This window comes from Leguminivora glycinivorella, chromosome 22 (genome assembly GCF_023078275.1).
Source record: "Leguminivora glycinivorella isolate SPB_JAAS2020 chromosome 22, LegGlyc_1.1, whole genome shotgun sequence".
Taxonomy (NCBI): Eukaryota; Metazoa; Arthropoda; class Insecta; order Lepidoptera; family Tortricidae; genus Leguminivora; species Leguminivora glycinivorella.
In genome coordinates, this window is record NC_062992.1 from 1,215,976 (window position 1) to 1,233,418 (window position 17,443).

The window sequence follows — 17,443 nt, forward strand, 5'->3', positions numbered from 1 at the left end:
CTTTACTCTTAAGGATCACAAGAAAACCTTAACCCAACTTATTTTAAATACAACGTTGATCTTTCTTTTATGCGGGGGCTTCGCCCCCAAGCCCCCTTTGTTTGCTCTTAAAGGTCACAAGAAAACGCTAACCCAACTTATTTTAAATACTACGTTAATCTTTCTTTTATGCGGGGGCTTCGCCCCCGAGCCCCCTTTTCGTTACTCTTAAGGGTAACAAGAAAACCCTAACCCAACTTATTTTAAATACAACGTTTATCTTTCTTTTATGCGGGGGGCTTCGCCCCCCGAGCCCCCCTTTGTTTGCTCTTAAAGGTCACAAGAAAACGCTAACCCAACACATCTTAAATACTACGTTGATCTTTCTTTCATGCTGGGGGCTTCGCCCCCCGAGCCCCCCTTTGTTTGCTCTTAAAGGTCACAAGAAAACGCTAACCCAACTTATTTTAAATACTACGTTGATCTTTCTTTCATGCGGGGGGCTTCGCCCCCCGAGCCCCCCTTTTCTTTACTCTTAAGGATCACAAGAAAACCTTAACCCAACTTATTTTAAATGCAACGTTGATCTTTCTTTTATGCGGGGGGCTTCGCCCCCCGAGCCCCCCTTTGTTTGCTCTGAAAGGTCACAAGAAAACGCTAACCCAACTTATTTTAAATACTACTTTAATCTTTCTTTTATGCGGGGGCTTCGCCCCCCGAGCCCCTTTTCGTTACTCTTAAGGGTAACAAGAAAACCCTAACCCAACTTATTTTAAATACAACGTTGATCTTTCTTTTATGCGGGGGCTTCGCCCCCCGAGCCCCCTTTGTTTGCTCTTAAAGGTCACAAGAAAACGCTAACCCAACTTATTTTAAATACTACGTTGATCTTTCTTTTATGCGGGGGGGGGCTTCGCCCCCCGAGCCCCCCTTTTCGTTTCTCTTAAGGGTCACAAGAAAACCCTAACCCAACTTATTTTAAATACTACGTTGATCTTTATTTTATGCGGGGGGCTTCGCCCCCCGAGCCCCCTTTTACTCTTGAGGATCACAAGAAACCTTAACCCAACTTATTTTAAATACAACGTTGATCTTTCTTTCATGCGGGGGCTTCGCCCCCCGAGCCCCCCTTTTCTTTACTCTTAAGGATCACAAGAAAACCTTAACCCAACTTATGTTAAATGCAACGCTTATCTTTCTTTTATGCGGGGGCTTCGCCCCCCGAGCCCCCCTTTGTTTGCTCTTAAAGGTCACAAGAAAACGCTAACCCAACTTATCTTAAATACTACGTTGAACTTTTTTTCATGCGGGGGGCGAAGCCCCCCGAGCCCCCCTTTGTTTGCTCTTAAAAGTCACAAGAAAACGCTAACCCAACTTATTCTAAATACTACGTTGATCTTTCTTTCATGTGGGGGGCTTCGCCCCCTGAGCCCCCCTTTTCTTTACTCTTAAGGATCACAAGAAAACCTTAACCCAACTTATTTTAAATACAACGTTGATCTTTCTTTTATGCGGGGGCTTCGCCCCGAGCCCCCTTTGTTTGCTCTGAAAGGTCACAAGAAAACGCTAACCCAACTTATTTTAAATACTACGTTGATCTTTCTTTCATGCTTCCCCCTCCCCCCCCCCCTTTTTCTGTTCTTATCTTCCGGCACCATCATCAGGCCTTGAAACCTAATCGTAGTCATAGTTCATTACAAGACTTTTCTAAGAAGCCCAAAAACAGCTATGATACGATGTTCCATCATGTAGTTCCAGTTCATATCTTCCGGCTCCATCATCAGACCTTGAATCCTAATCGTAGTCAAAGTTCATTACAAGACTTTTCTAAGAAGCCCAAAAACAGCTATGATACGATGTTCCATCATGTAGTTCCAGTTCATATCTTCCGGCTCCATCATCAGACCTTGAAACCTAAGCGTAGTCAAAGTTCATTACAAGACTTTTATAAGAAACCCAAAAACAGCTATGATACGATGTTCCATCATGTAGTTCCAGTTCATATCTTTCGGCTTCATCATCAGACCTTGAAACCTAATTGTAGTCAAAGTTCATTACAAGACTTTTCTAAGAAACCCAAAAACGGCTATGATACGATGTTCCATCACGTAGTTCCAGTTCATATCTTCCGACTCCATCATCAGATCAGCTCAACAGTACCATATTATTGTATTGTCATCGGAACTACATATAGCTGCCAATTTTCATTAGGCTACGACTCCTGGAAGATGGTTAAATTAGCTTCCTTAGATTCCATTACATACATAGTTACATACACGACGACCTAATAAAAGCGTGTTAAAAAGAAGAACCTATCTTGATGTTTTGTTTTTATTTAAAATTATTAATAATCACATTGACTCCCCCTTTTTATTAGAAAATATCTCCTTCAAAATATCTCGGTTCCACTCACGTTCTAAACCTACTTTCGCTATTTCCTCCTGTAGCACACAGTATGCTAAAAACTCTTTCTTTAGGCGCACTTGTAACTTTTATAATAATTCGATTAATAATATTGATATTTTTGCTCATAATTTGTCCAGTTTCAAGAACAAGGTTCGGCAATTACTGTTTTCTTGTTAACTGTATTATTTTTTATTTTTTAACACGCTTTTATTAGGTCGTCGTGTATGTAACTATGTATGTAATGGAATCTAAGGAAGCTAATTTAACCATCTTCCAGGAGTCGTAGCGTAATGAAAATTGGCAGCTATATGTAGTTCCGATGACAATACAATAATATGGTACTGTTGAGCTGATCTGATGATGGAGTCGGAAGATATGAACTGGAACTACATGATGGAACATCGTATCATAGCCGTTTTTGGGTTTCTTAGAAAAGTCTTGTAATGAACTTTGACTACAATTAGGTTTCAAGGTCTGATGATGAAGCCGAAAGATATGAACTGGAACTACATGATGGAACATCGTATCATAGCTGTTTTTGGGTTTCTTAGAAAAGTCTTGTAATGAACTTTGACTACGATTAGGTTTCAAGGTCTGATGATGGAGCCGGAAGATATGAACTGGAACTACATGATGGAACATCGTATCATAGCTGTTTTTGGGCTTCTTAGGAAAGTCTTGTAATGAACTTTGACTACAATTAGGTTTCAAGGTCTGATGATGGAGCCGGAAGATATGAGCTGGAACTACATAATGGAACATCGTATCATAGCTGTTTTTGGGCTTCTTAGAAAAGTCTTGTAATGAACTTTGACTACGATTAGGTTTCAAGGTCTGATGATGGAGCCGGAAGATATGAACTGGAACTACATGATGGAACATCGTATCATAGCTGTTTTTGGGCTTCTTAGAAAAGTCTTGTAATGAACTATGACTACGATTAGGTTTCAAGGCCTGATGATGGTGCCGGAAGATAAGAACAGAAAAAGGGGGGGGGGGCTCGAGGGGGAAGCATGAAAAAAGATCAACGTAGTATTTAAAATAAGTTGGGTTAGCGTTTTCTTGTGACCTTTCAGAGTAAACAAAGGGGGGCTCGGGAGCAAAGCCCCCGCATAAAAAAAGATCAACGTTGTATTTAAAATAAGTTGGGTTAGGGTTTTCTTGTTACCCTTAAGAGTAACGAAAAGGGGGCTCGGGGGCGAAGCCCCCGCATAAAAGAAAGATCAACGTAGTATTTAAAATAAGTTGGGTTAGCGTTTTCTTGTGACCTTTAAGAGCAAACAAAGGGGGGCTCGGGGGGCGAAGCCCCCCGCATGAAAGAAAGATCAACGTAGTATTTAAGATAAGTTGGGTTAGCGTTTTCTTGTGACCTTTAAGAGCAAACAAAGGGGGCTCGGGGGCGAAGCCCCCGCATAAAAGAAAGATAAACGTAGTATTTAAAATAAGTTGGGTTAGCGTTTTCTTGTGACCTTTCAGAGCAAACAAAGGGGGCTCGGGGGGCGAAGCCCCCGCATGAAAGAAAGATCAACGTAGTATTTAAGATAAGTTGGGTTAGCGTTTTCTTGTGACCTTTAAGAGCAAACAAAGGGGGCTCGGGGGGCGAAGCCCCCGCATAAAAGAAAGATCAACGTTGTATTTAAAATAAGTTGGGTTAGGGTTTTCTTGTTACCCTTAAGATTAACGAAAAGGGGGGCTCGGGGGGCGAAGCCCCCCGCATAAAAGAAAGATTAACGTAGTATTTAAAATAAGTTGGGTTAGCGTTTTCTTGTGACCTTTAAGAGCAAACAAAGGGGGGCTCGGGGCGAAGCCCCCGCATAAAAAAAGATAAACGTTGTATTTAAAATAAGTTGGGTTAGGGTTTTCTTGTGACCCTTAAGAGTAACGAAAAGGGGGCTCGGGGGCGAAGCCCCCGCATAAAAGAAAGATCAACGTAGTATTTCAGATAAGTTGGGTTAGCGTTTTTTGTGACCTTTAAGAGCAAACAAAGGGGGCTCGGGGGCGAAGCCCCCGCATAAAAGAAAGATAAACGTTGTATTTACAATAAGTTGGGTTAGGGTTTTCTTGTTACCCTTAAGAGTAACGAAAAGGGGGGCTCGGGGGGCGAAGCCCCCCGCATAAAAGAAAGATTAACGTAGTATTTAAAATAAGTTGGGTTAGCGTTTTCTTGTGGCCTTTAAGAGCAAACAAAGGGGGGCTCGGGGGGCGAAGCCCCCCGCATAAAAGAAAGATAAACGTAGTATTTAAAATAAGTTGGGTTAGCGTTTTCTTGTGACCTTTAAGAGCAAACAAAGGGGGGCTCGGGGGCGAAGCCCCCGCATGAAAGAAAGATCAACGTAGTATTTAAGATAAGTTGGGTTAGCGTTTTCTTGTGACCTTTAAGAGCAAACAAAGGGGGCTCGGGGGCGAAGCCCCCGCATAAAAGAAAGATCAACGTGGTATTTAAAATAAGTTGGGTTAGGGTTTTCTTGTTACCCTTAAGATTAACGAAAAGGGGGCTCGGGGGCGAAGCCCCCGCATAAAAGAAAGATTAACGTAGTATTTAAAATAAGTTGGGTTAGCGTTTTCTTGTGACCTTTAAGAGCAAACAAAGGGGGCTCGGGGGCGAAGCCCCCGCATGAAAGAAAGATCAACGTAGTATTTAAGATAAGTTGGGTTAGCGTTTTCTTGTGACCTTTAAGAGCAAACAAAGGGGGGCTCGGAGGGCGAAGCCCCCCGCATAAAAGAAAGATCAACGTTGTATTTAAAATAAGTTGGGTTAGGGTTTTCTTGTTACCCTTAAGATTAACGAAAAGGGGGCTCGGGGGGCGAAGCCCCCCCGCATAAAAGAAAGATCAACGTAGTATTTAAGATAAGTTGGGTTAGCGTTTTCTTGTGACCTTTAAGAGCAAACAAAGGGGGGCTCGGGGGGCGAAGCCCCCGGCATAAAAGAAAGATCAACGTTGTATTTAAAATAAGTTGGGTAATGGTTTTCCTGTGACCCTTAAGAGCAAATAAAGGGGAGCTCGGCAAAAAAGAAATACTTAATTAAGTATCTACAATAAGTTATATTAGGGTTTTCTTGTGACCCTTAAAAGTGAATATAGGCAGCCCACTTCGCGGGCTAGCGTTGATATGCTTACAAAACAAAAATTGATAACAAAATTAAAATGGGGGACGGGGGGTTAGCACCTACAAAGATAGACCAACGCAGTACCTATGTCAAATAAATTATTGGTTAGGGATTTTTCAGTTTTGTGTTCTTTAAGCATGTCGCGAAGGTCTACAGCACAGCTCCCAGAGCAATTAGTTATATTGACTTGTAAATAGTCTCAGTGAGTAGAAGTATTTTACGATATCAATTTATCATGAAGGATTTACTTGTTATGTCATCATTAAAAACTAGTGCTGTGACAGAGTTTAGCACTTCGTTTCTAATGACATTTCCGTTAGTTGATAGAAATCGAATAGTTTATAATATACAATAATTTTCAACTAAGTAAAAATTACAATAGAATCAAATAAGATGATAAACAGGTTTATAAATGATACTAACGAACAAACCATGAACGTATATTTACCGTTTTACACAGCATTTAGCTCCTTGTTCATATGGCCTAATCTATTCAACCAATTCGTAAATAATCGCTAGATTTGGCAACCGATACGTTTTAACTGCATCGCTATTTACTTCAATATAAATGTGTCAAAAATAGGAACTTACAGCTCCCATTGCCCATGTAAACATAATACATTGTATGTTTGTTCACTACTCATAAAATGGCAAAAGGTACAAAAACCGAGACAACGACACAAAGGAAACGTAGGTTATATAAAAAAAATGTAAAGCACGTACAAAAAAACCTAAAACTCAGTAAAAACGAAAAATATCTACAAAAGTACCAGTCAAAAACATATATGGTACAATATAGAGCCAAAGAGACACCAGAACAACGAATAAAACGTTTAGAAAATTTAAGACAATACGCATCCCAAGTTCGGGCATCTCAATCGCAGGAAGAGCGAGATGCCCGTCTTCAGCACTTGCGAGACTACGACTCTCAAAAACGAGCTTCACAGTCAGAAGAAGAACGGGCCGAGAGACTTCAATACATGCAAGATCACATCGCTCAATCAAGAGCCTTAGAAACAGACGAAGAGCGTAGTATACGGTTGCAGCACTTACGTGAACATAATGCTGCTACCAGAGCCGCACAAAACGCTAGAGCGAGTACTTTTGAGAAAGACATTTATGTGTTTAGTGACGTAGTATGTGAAATTTGTACAAAGAGATGCTATCAGCATCAAGTCTCCCGATGGATAATTTTGATAGAAAATGCACCATATTTACCTGACGAACTGAAGCAGAAATCAACGTTACTTTTGTGTCATCGTTGCAAAAAATATGTGAGTACAAAGAAAAACTTACCACCATCAACAGCGTTCTGGAACAATCTCGATCCAGGCCCGATTCCAGACGTAATCGCAGATTTATCGCAAGTTGAGCAAAGATTACTATCAAGAATAATTCCTTTCGTCAAAGTCATTAAATTACGCGGTGTGTTTGGGCAATATTCATTTCGCGGCCAAGCTGTTCTTTTTGCTCAGGACATATTTGAGATAACTGAAAAACTTCCAAATATGCTACCTAGATCGACTGGCAATGCTGGAATTATTGTTGTTACGGAGCATCTCGATAATTTGAACGTCACCAGAGAATTCACAATATCTCGAGAAAAAGTCAATAACGCATTACTATGGTTGATTGCCAATAATCCACTATATAAAGATGTTACTATTGACAACAATGCCCAGATAAACGATGAAGATATCATTAGATTGAGCGAAGCTCCTCCGCCAAATGACGCAGTACAACAACCAAATAACGAGCCGCAGTCAAACGGCCTTGAAACTGAAGAGCCGCGACAGGAGATTTCTGCATACACGACGATAAATGTGTCATCACGAATTTTACGCGCTTCGTGGACTCAAGCTAACCCTGCGATATTTACGTCTGGCTTTGCAGGTGTGCAATGTTGTGCAATGGTGCTAGCAAATATCATTCGCGCAAATATGCTTTCTCCGACAAGTTGGACGACTAATATTTTGAATACGAATATGATAGAGGGCGATAAAATGTACAGTATGATTAGGTCACTATCTGCATCAAATTCTGCCGCTTATCCGATTCAGACTAATGGTTACTTGTTGGTTCGTAACTTTGATATAATCAAAAACAAATGTGATATGTTCGGTAAATCGTTTTGCCTGAACTATGATCTGGAATCTGCACTGTTCGGAAGCTTAAATGATAGAGACAACCAATCTAACATTGGACTGACCCTTAAGCAAGCTCTTGAGGAGTTGTTTGACAATCATAAGACAGGTGTGTTGATAGCAGAAGGAAAATCACTAGGAGTCATGCTGTACGACGGAAAATACTATTTAACGGACTCTCATTCATGTGGACCGAAAGGCGCACAAGCAAAGACTGCAGGCAAAGCTTGTGTCATTCAATGTGACAATATAGATGAGTTTGTAAGAATAATCAAGCGAGCGACAGGGTCAAGAAGCACCCAGTTTACATTAGACTACATTGATGTCTACCCCTCTACTTTACCAGTTCAAGTTAATGCAGCGCCGATAGAGCCCTTTTCTACTCAGATCATGGAAACAGAAGAAACAGAACCCCGACTATTTCCTGAAAACCACACACTTACAGACCTGCCGTTAATAACATCACAAAATATTCCCTTGCAGACGTCTGTAATGGCACCGATTGACGTCGTGCAGCCCAATGTTGAGGAGGAGTTTGAGGTATCCAGTAATCTCAACAGCATAGTGCGAAAAACGACAAATAATATTGTTGATGTTGCACATGAACTCAAAGCCGAAGAATTGGCTTGGTTCTATCTGTTTCCCTATGGCATTAATGGTCTTCAGCAACCGCGACCAGTGTCGATTACACCGCTAGACTATTTCCAAGTAAGAATATTAGGCGATGATAGACGATTTCAGCGTAATGATTATTTATTCTATGCACTATCGCTGTTCGAGTACTATCGAGTCAAAAGTACTATCTCGGCATGTGGTAAAAAAATACGGAATCAAGAAGGACAGATTGAGGACGTTCATCTGTATATCAAAAACCTCAGGGGATCCGCTGCCTATTGGAGAGCCGCTTTAAATGACCTCTTGGCTCAAATCAGAACGTTGGGTCCACCAACATACTTTCTAACATTTAGTTCGAATGATCTAAATTGGTTAGATCAACGCAAAGCACTGCTGATTGCTGACAATCGGCCTGATGAGGACCCCAGTTCATTGAGTATACATGAAACTCAGTGCTTGATTGAAAAGTACCCAGTGGTATTAAGCCGGCATTTCATGGTCAGAGTTAGAGCGTTGTTAAAATATATGAAAAATAACGATGACATTCTGGGTGGCAAATTGAAGGATTACTGGTGGCGTATTGAGTACCAGAATCGAGGCAGTCCTCACCTGCACATGGTTGTGTGGATTGAAAACCATCCAACATTCGATACTGCCGAAGGTATCCAACAGATTGACCGCGTCGCTTCCTGCAGGTTGCCATCCCAAGATGAAGACCCAGAACTTCATGATTTGGTAAATGCCAGATTCATAAACATACCTCCACATGTACCAAAAACAACACAACAGGAAGGTGCCGATTTAATCTTCCACGGCAGGAATGCAGTGAGACCCGGATAGTTGCACTTTCTTCGGACGATTTTATTCGAAGTGGAGGAAGAATATGTCTGCTCAAACGTCGGACAGAAGATGCGTGGGTCAACAACTACAATCCCGGTTTGTTAAAAGTCTGGACGGGAAATATGGACATCCAACCTTGTGGGTCGAATGAAGCGATAGCTTTCTATATCGCTAAATATTTATCGAAAGGAGAGCCAACTAATTTAGACTCGGGAATAGCTCAAGCCATTCAACAGATACAACGAGAGGAGCTAGATATTTCGCGGCGGCTTTTCCGAATTTGTATGAAAATTCTCTAAGAAAGGCAAGTGTCAGCCCCAGAATGCGCTTTTCGCCTGTGTCACCTACCGCTTCGTGACAGCTCTCGAAGTTGTGTTTTTTTGAATACACGGAAACCGGAACAGCGATATCGGGTGTTGCGTTTTGACGAACATGGGCACGCCACAGGATACTGTAACAACCTCTTCGATCGGTACGAAAAGCGACCCGCGGATCACCCGACATATGACTTCTCTAACATGAGCCTGACTGAGTTTGCAATGCTCTTTGACACTTACTACATGAAGACCCAGAGCGAAGAAAACATTGATCAAGACAATGAGGACACATCAGTTCGAACACGTCGGCAATTGATTACATTAACAGACAACAGCAAAATGATCGTAAGAACCGTGCCTGCTGCTGTTCGAGTGCCATACTTCATAGCATCCACTGACCCAGAGAACTTTTATTACAGTTTGCTGGTTCAATACATGCCTTATCGCTCAGAAGCAGAACTGTTACAGGGGTTTTATAGTGCAAGAGAGGCTTTCTTAGCTCGGGAAGAGCAGTTGAAGGCAATTAGCGATCACATGGAGCAGCACAGAGAGCGCGACCGGCAGCTGGAAGTTGCATTCAATCAGGTGCACGCTTTTCAGATCCTTGAAGAGCCTCCAGTATTGGATAATATAGAACACGATGAAGACTATCCCGAACAGGCTATGACCAATGATCAATTCGACTCAGCACGACAGGCTATGAACATGGACCAAAGACAACTGTTCAATACTATCACGTTAAACATTCAGTCGCAACAACAAGGCGATCAACAAAGGTTGAAACTTTTCGTAACAGGTGGCGCTGGAACAGGAAAGACGTTCTTGTTTAACTTGTTAAAAAATCAAGTGAACAGATGTTACGGTAAGAAGGTTACAAAGATTGGCGCTCTAACTGGGGTTGCAGCACGACTAGTAGGTGGCTCTACACTGCATAATGCTCATATGCTCAAATTACCAGTTCAAAGAGATGGCGTCTTAGTGAACATGCCTCAACTCTCCGGCAACTACTTGAGAATTATGCGTCAACAATGGCAAAATGTAGAGTTCTTGTTTGTGGACGAGATATCTATGGTTCCCTATGAGATGTTGTGTATGATAGACGCTCGTTTACGCCAGCTAAAGAATTCCGATGAACCTTTTGGCGGAATAAACATTATGCTCTTTGGCGACCTTATGCAGCTTCCGCCAGTGCGTGGGAAACAGGTGTTTCAACAGCCGGACCACATGAGACCAGCAACTCATTTATGGCGGCTTTTCACATTAGTCGAACTCACACAAAACATGCGCCAGCGAGGAGATACGACTTTCACCGACATCTTGAACGCCTTGAGGGTCGGTCGGAGAGCTGAACAGCGAGCATCTCGCAGTATTGCTGACTAAGGTCTCATCAAATGCTACCTGCGAATTTGCGCTTGAAAAAGCACTGCGTATTTATCCAACAAACGACCAAGTAGAGAAGCACAACAATGAAGTTCTTAAATTTTACGAACAAAAAGGTACTCGAATGTACAACATTAAGGCTCAAGACCAACTAATTGACGCGACCCGAAACCTTGGAAATACTTCATTGGAGTCCATTATTCCCAGCGATATAAATAAAACGGGTGGACTACCGCATAAATTAAAAATTTTCAAAGGGGCTAAAATTATGTTGCGATCCAACATAAACGTGGAGAAGGGGCTAGTAAATGGAAGTATCGGATACATCTCGAACATCGTCTGGCCGCACTTTAGGCGCGACCAGATGTATGAAACCGACATACCGTCCATCAAAGTCAATTTCGGACACGACGGTGAGCACTTAACTCAGCCTATAGGTATCCAGTTCCCGGCCAAGTATAGCTACGGTACGGTGGAAAGGCGCATGCTACCAGTGATTTTAAGTTGGGCGTCCACCGTGCACAAAATGCAAGGCTGTACGGTAGACCACGCAGTGGTGTACTTAGGGTCACGTACTTTCGCGGCTGGACAGGCGTACGTGGCCCTAAGTAGGGTCAAATCACTAAGTGGTCTCCAGATTGAAGAGATAGATTGTTTAAAACTTACTGGTAAAACACCGTGCAACACAGACGCACTGGCGGAGATGGAGAGAATGCGGGCACAATAAACGAATGAATGACTTTATTGCTTTAAACTTGGTTGGTGGTGCATTCTCTCTTCTCTTCTCTACACCTTATAAGACAAAGTCCCCGTCGCGTCTGTCTCTGTGTGTGTGTTCGTGATAAACTCAAAAACTATTGAACGGATTTTCATGCGGTTTTCACTTGCGCATAGAGTGATTTTTGAGGAAGGTTTAGGTATATAATTTGTTAAGATTTTGTTTGAATTAGTTGAAATGTGACAATATTTTCTAATCGAGTCAAACAAAATCCCACTAGCTGAGAGCTTCAAAACAATGTATGGCGAAAGTATGTCTCTCTAATGTCTTCAAAAAGTCCGCGATGGCACATGTCTATTTTGTCTATCTTTTACGGATAACTTACTAGGTATAAACATTTTTATGATAATACCGTAATAAGAAGGTAGCCGCTAGTTATTATTAAGTAGCAATTAGCAATAAGTACACGTTAAGCCACAAATGGCATGTCAAATCCGCCTACATGAAATAAATTTATGTATAAATGTTAAAAGTATTTCATTATTAATGACTAAAAAGTATAAAATAAATTAATAGTTTAAAAAACACTATAAAACACGCTTTTATAAATGCACGTAAAAGCCAAAAATAAATTATGGATCGTTCAAGTTGTCTCTATTTGTGAGCTGAAGTTTAAAAACTATGTGCTTTTAATTATAATATTTGATTGTAAAAGCGTGGGGCGCTGGAACAGGAAAGACTTTCTTGTAAACAAATACTAATCCGAACTTCCTGGCGAATGAAGTTGCATAAGAACATAACGTTTACATATGCCGCCTAAGGGTTACCAAAGAGAACCAAAGATATCTCGTCCACGAACAAGAACTCTGCATCCTGTCACTGTAGGCACTTTCCCCTTTTGTACTTTGATTACCGGAAAAAAGCGGCGTTCTAAGTGTCGGTGACTGTCGACTCTCCTCGCTACTAGCGCATATTTTGTCTGAGTTCGACAAACTGGTACCTACTTTGAACACTGACTTTTAATTGATTTGACTGTTTAATGTAGAACCTACTAGTCATGCTGCAACTCCAGTTAGCGCGTCAATCTGTGTAACCTCCTTCCCGTAACATAGCATAATTTGATTTATCAGCAAGTTATACAAAAAGTCTTTCCTGTTCCAGCGCCCCACGCTTTTACAATCAAATATTATAATTAAAAGCACATAGTTTTTAAACTTCAGCTCACAAATAGAGACAACTTGAACGATCCATAATTTATTTTTGGCTTTTACGTGCATTTATAAAAGCGTGTTTTATAGTGTTTTTTAAACTATTAATTTATTCATTAAGTAGATTTTATAAGATGCATCCTTGCGTGTGTACCTACTCAACTACTGCGTGTGTAATTTTGTTAACTATTTTTACTTAAATTTAACCATCTAGTAATGTAGGAAACTCTAGGCCTAGATTTATATATATATTTGTAAACCGTACTTGTAAAAGGCTGTTTGATTTCTAAATAAATTAAAAAAAAAAAAAAAAAAATATTCTTTCCCAGAACTCAAACTATCTTTATCCCAAGTTTCTTAAAGGTGAAGATTTGAAGACTCAACAGGCTGACAGACAGACACCCTTTTACATTTATAATATCAGAATTAAGATCGTATATTGTCTTGTGTCGGTTTCGTAACAAGTTTGTTTTTCCGTGGGAGGGGTGGTAACCCGCCGCACAATCCCCATATGTTGGAGGACCACACCCCTACCACCCACCCAACCCAAATGGCGTGCTCTTGTGTTGGCCAAAACTCATTTTGGGTTATCGCGCCAGCCAAGTAAGTAGTAGTATTAGAATTCATATTCATAATCATTTCAACCATTAATCACCCACTGCTGAGCATAGGTATATTCTGAATGATACTTACTAGTTTAGCCCCCCACCCAGCAATAACAACTTCAGTACCCTCTGGCATTTCACCCACGTCTGTATTGATATCAATGTGGCGAACCCTCCTTCGCTTTGTTTTGCGTTTGAAGTTGAGGTGGCGCTCCAGTTTCATGATGACCAGGTTATCTTGCAGGGTCTCCTCATCGTACGAAGGGTGGTAGTAAATGTGTTTAACACGGACCAGTTTCCCCCCTACTCTGTAATACATATTTATAAATATGGAGTGCATTCTATGACGATCAGTAATGATGAAATCAGTTTCATCCAGTAAATATTGTGAGAAGAATCCCACCAAACACATACCTGTTAAAAGGGGGCCAAGTTCCTATCGGCTAATTACCGTTCACCTAAGTCCGTTCTCACATTATCCGATCCGATATCGGAAGTCGGAAGAATTTCAATAGAAAAAATGCAAGATGGCGCCTGTAATGTATGGGATATCGGTCTGACATCCGATATCGGATCGGATAATGTGAAAACGCACTAAAACGGGTTGAAATACAATCCAATTCCAAGTTTAGCCGAGTTTAGTGCACCTTAAAATCGATTACAGGATCTACTGAAGCTATAGATATATATGAAATTTGGCATACTGCTTTAGTACTAGTGTATAAACGTAGGTATAATTTTATCTCTGTACTTGCAATAGGCACTGAGCTACAGGGGGGTCAAAAGTGGGTCGAAACGGTTCGTGTAAATAGTGCACGGCATGCGCGCGGCCTGTTGCTGGAACTTGGCCTGCGCACTGCCGTGCGCTTAGATATGTTGCTTCATTGAAAGCTCTCATCTACCACGAGTGAAGGTCCGGACAAAGTTTCCGGTATGTTACGCCCACAATTTCCGACAAAGTGATCGACTCTGGCCATCATGGGACTCTAACGTCTCTGTTAACCCAGATCCTTGAATTGCCAGTCCAATGCGTTATTCCACCAGCCGACCATCTGTCAATGACTGCGAATTTAACGATTTAACGACCGAAAATGTCTTGTGACCACGTTAATAGCGACGTCTACACTTTTAAGTTTTAAATACAATCTTAACCATCCCAGGGTGCGTAGCCGAATGGCACAAACGCTCACGAAACGAAACGCTCGTAGATGTCTGTCTGTCGCGCCAATACGCAATAGCGATAGAGATAGATATCTACGAGCGTTTCGTTTCGTGAGCATTTGTGCCATTCGGCGACGTAGCCTGGTTTCTCCGGACCTAGTTTCCCTGGTTTCCCCGGACCGCTGGCATGCGTAAAAGCATTTCCCTAATGTAAAAAAGGCTTGCCGGTTGTGTAACTAACCTGTAATAGCTTGTGCCAACGCGAACGGCGATAAGTGGATGCATGAGACGTTTAGTAGTTTTATATTTAGTGTGGATTATCTTTGGTGGCACAGTTTCGTAGCTAGAACTTCTCCCGGAGTCATCCGAGCTATCTGGGTTTGTTGGATTCGTTTCTGTTTCTGCTTCTCCTTCGTTGTTTGTCGCTGTTTCAGTATCGTATGTATTTGTATCGGTTGTGACTGTGTCCGTTGTGATATCAGTGGTGGTCTCATAGGGGTTGTTTCTTCTGATGAAGATGGATGGTCATGTAACCATTCTTCATATCTGCGTTTGGGATTTTGTGATAGATCAAAAACACTTGTTTTTCAAGCAACTCCCTAAAAACCCGCCGTCTTTAAACTGGATCCAAAAGAGAAGTAATGGATACTGTGAATACATATTATTATCTCCAAGTGTGGTAGAACAGAACAAAGCGCAGTGGATGTCATTCTAGATCTAAAGAAGAGCCCTACTAGAGTAGCTCTAGTAGAGGAATATCATGAAAGGCAAGAAAGAATCTCTCCATCTCAAGAAAGGGAAGACAATCGAAGTAGGGAACAAACCAAATTGTGTGTAGTGGCGAAGCCGGGAATCGAAACCGGGTTGGTGTTATTTGTGAAGGCTTCGCCACCAGTGGGAATTTGATCGCTTTTTCTTTAGTGTATAGTATCTTTTTTAGTTTATAAAGGCGAGACATGTAGTTACCTTTTCAAGCAATGGGCAGCGGTGATGACCAAGTCCGATGTGATGATGGAGCCGCCACACACAAACCGGCCGAGCACATGAACCGCCACCAAGAACGGGAAGTGATGGATCTTCGTCTTATGCCCGTGGAAGATGCGCCGAGCGGGAGTGTGCACTGGAAGTAAAGGGCCAAAGGACTTAGGAGAGCTACCCATGAGCCTCATTATTAGACACAGCCAAACAACACCGCAATTACAGAAGACCGCAGCCAAATAGCACTAGACCCTACTCATAGTGTTGTGTTCCTGCCGGTGAGTAAGGCTGCCAGAGCTCAACGAGGGTGCGGGGTGCTGACGACGGGAGGACTTACGGAACTAATTTGTTCCGTCTATTGTCCTTTGAGTCGTCGGCAACCCAAACCCTCCTTTGAACTTGTACACTCCTCTTTGCTGTGTACTTATACTTAACACAGCAAAGGGGAGTGTACCGAGTGTACAAGTTTCTAATGGGGTGGCAACGCGCATGTGACATTCTTTGAGTTGCAGGCGTCCATAGGTTACGGTAACCGCTTTCCATCAGGCGGACCATACGGTTCGCTACGTAGTATTAAAAAAAAAAACATGAAGATGATCGAGAAGATCCTGAATAGCTAGAGGATCTTAGGATCACAGGGGGTAATTGAACTAAAGATCCCGATGGGTTGAAGTGTATCCGTTCGAGCCGGCGCAGATTTAAAATAAGATGAAGGACCCACTTACACGGTGCGAACCCGTCGGTATTTCTTTAGTGTGCTGAATTGAAAAGTTTAAGTCTAGCCCAACAGTATTTTAACCTTAACAGACCGTAATGGAACAATGGAACTAAAAACATGTGAGTCGGGCGCTGCCTAAATGGGGCCTGATAAGGATAACTCATGCTATAACTAGACGAACGGGGCAGAATGGGACGAGATATTAATTTGAAATGATCAAGTATAAAAGCAACGAAGATTTAGTCTTATCATTTGATAAATGCTATCTGATATTTTCTGCTGCCACATTTGCTGAAAAGGTTTTCTTTCCCGCCGAGTCGGCTAAACTGTAGCATATTTTTTTATTGAATTTCTAAATAGGACTGAAATCTCACCTCTATGATAATTTTCCTCGAAACTTATTTCTCCTGATTCTGATTCGCTTCTTGTAAAATCCTGATAATTATTATATTCAGATTTCTCATAACGATCAGTGAATTCTCTAAGTAAAGTGTGTAAGTAAGGATAAGTAAAGAGTCTCTTCTTAATTAATTTAGCTTCATTTAAACTTCTTCTCAAATTGTCAGTAGTATAATTTTGTGTTAAATCTAAAGTAGCAATTTCTTTATCAAATACGTTTATCGCTGTCGTTAAAACTAAATTACTATAGTTATATCTGATACCGTTTATTTTTGGTTTGGTTTCTTCAATAAATGCATTTTCTATAGGAGTTAGTTTAGTGAAGTAGTTTTTAGTCAACACTTCAGCTGCTATTTTATTATTTGTTTTCAATTCCTGACTTGAAAGTTTTTGGTCAACGTCGTAAATGAAGGGTGTTGCTATGGGGTGTTGGAGCCGATGTTTCAATCCGTGAGCCGTGTTGAAGAAAAATATGATCGTCCAGATGATCAGCATTAAGATTTGGGTTATCAAAAAATGTCAAACTTAATGCTTAACTAAATTGTAGAATGTCACAGTATTAAACTACTTTCTTTGTATGCATTGTTTTATTGCAATCGTAAAAAGGTTTCTGTTGGCATGGCGCAATAAGTTTTTTAGTAATATTTCTACTGGTCAATAACTTTTATCAGGAGGCATAGTATATATATTTTATTGTTAGTTTATGGTGTTGAAATCACATAAGTACATAAGTCGGTACATAAGGTATATATTTTACCTGTCAGGTAATCATAATGTGATGAAAGAAGTAATTTAGCTTATCTATCACATTTAAAGTTATTGAAATTTCGAAATATATGTAATAGCGATTGGGGATATCATTAGGC

At 41.1% G+C, this 17,443-nt stretch overlaps 2 protein-coding genes across 2 annotated transcripts in view; both read right to left on the reverse strand.

Moving 5' to 3' along the window:
- The window catches only part of LOC125237857 (chymotrypsin-2-like), a 31,264-nt gene extending 16,356 nt beyond the window's left edge, over positions 1-14,908 (reverse strand). Inside the window, exons 1-2 of the mRNA XM_048145084.1 lie at positions 14,724-14,908; positions 13,410-13,629 (exon numbers count right to left, since the gene is read on the reverse strand). Coding sequence (XP_048001041.1) covers positions 13,410-13,629; positions 14,724-14,767 — 264 coding nt within the window. The 5' untranslated portion in view covers positions 14,768-14,908. The remainder of the gene's footprint in view (positions 1-13,409; positions 13,630-14,723) is intronic.
- A 56-nt stretch (positions 14,909-14,964) lies between these two features.
- LOC125237856 lies at positions 14,965-17,149 on the reverse strand. The gene is made up of 3 exons (XM_048145083.1): positions 16,553-17,149; positions 15,449-15,602; positions 14,965-15,103 (listed from the first exon to the last, which is right to left on the reverse strand). The coding sequence occupies exons 1-3, from the start codon at positions 17,070-17,072 to the stop codon at positions 15,082-15,084; spliced, it is 696 nt and encodes a 231-aa protein (XP_048001040.1). The 5' UTR covers positions 17,073-17,149; the 3' UTR covers positions 14,965-15,081.
- Positions 17,150-17,443: the final 294 nt, after the last annotated feature.

What these genes read in the sequence shown, in the direction of transcription:
- LOC125237856 (XM_048145083.1), bottom strand. Translation starts at nt 17,072, where the DNA reads ATGCTGATCATCTGGACGATCATATTTTTCTTCAACACGGCTCACGGA. An exon ending in CGAGGAAAATTATCATAGAG is followed by an intron (nt 15,603 to 16,552) that starts GTGAGATTTCAG and finishes CTTTACTTCCAG; the next exon opens with TGCACACTCCCGCTCGGCGC. An exon ending in GCTGCCCATTGCTTGAAAAG is followed by an intron (nt 15,104 to 15,448) that starts GTAACTACATGT and finishes TTTTGGATCCAG; the next exon opens with TTTAAAGACGGCGGGTTTTT.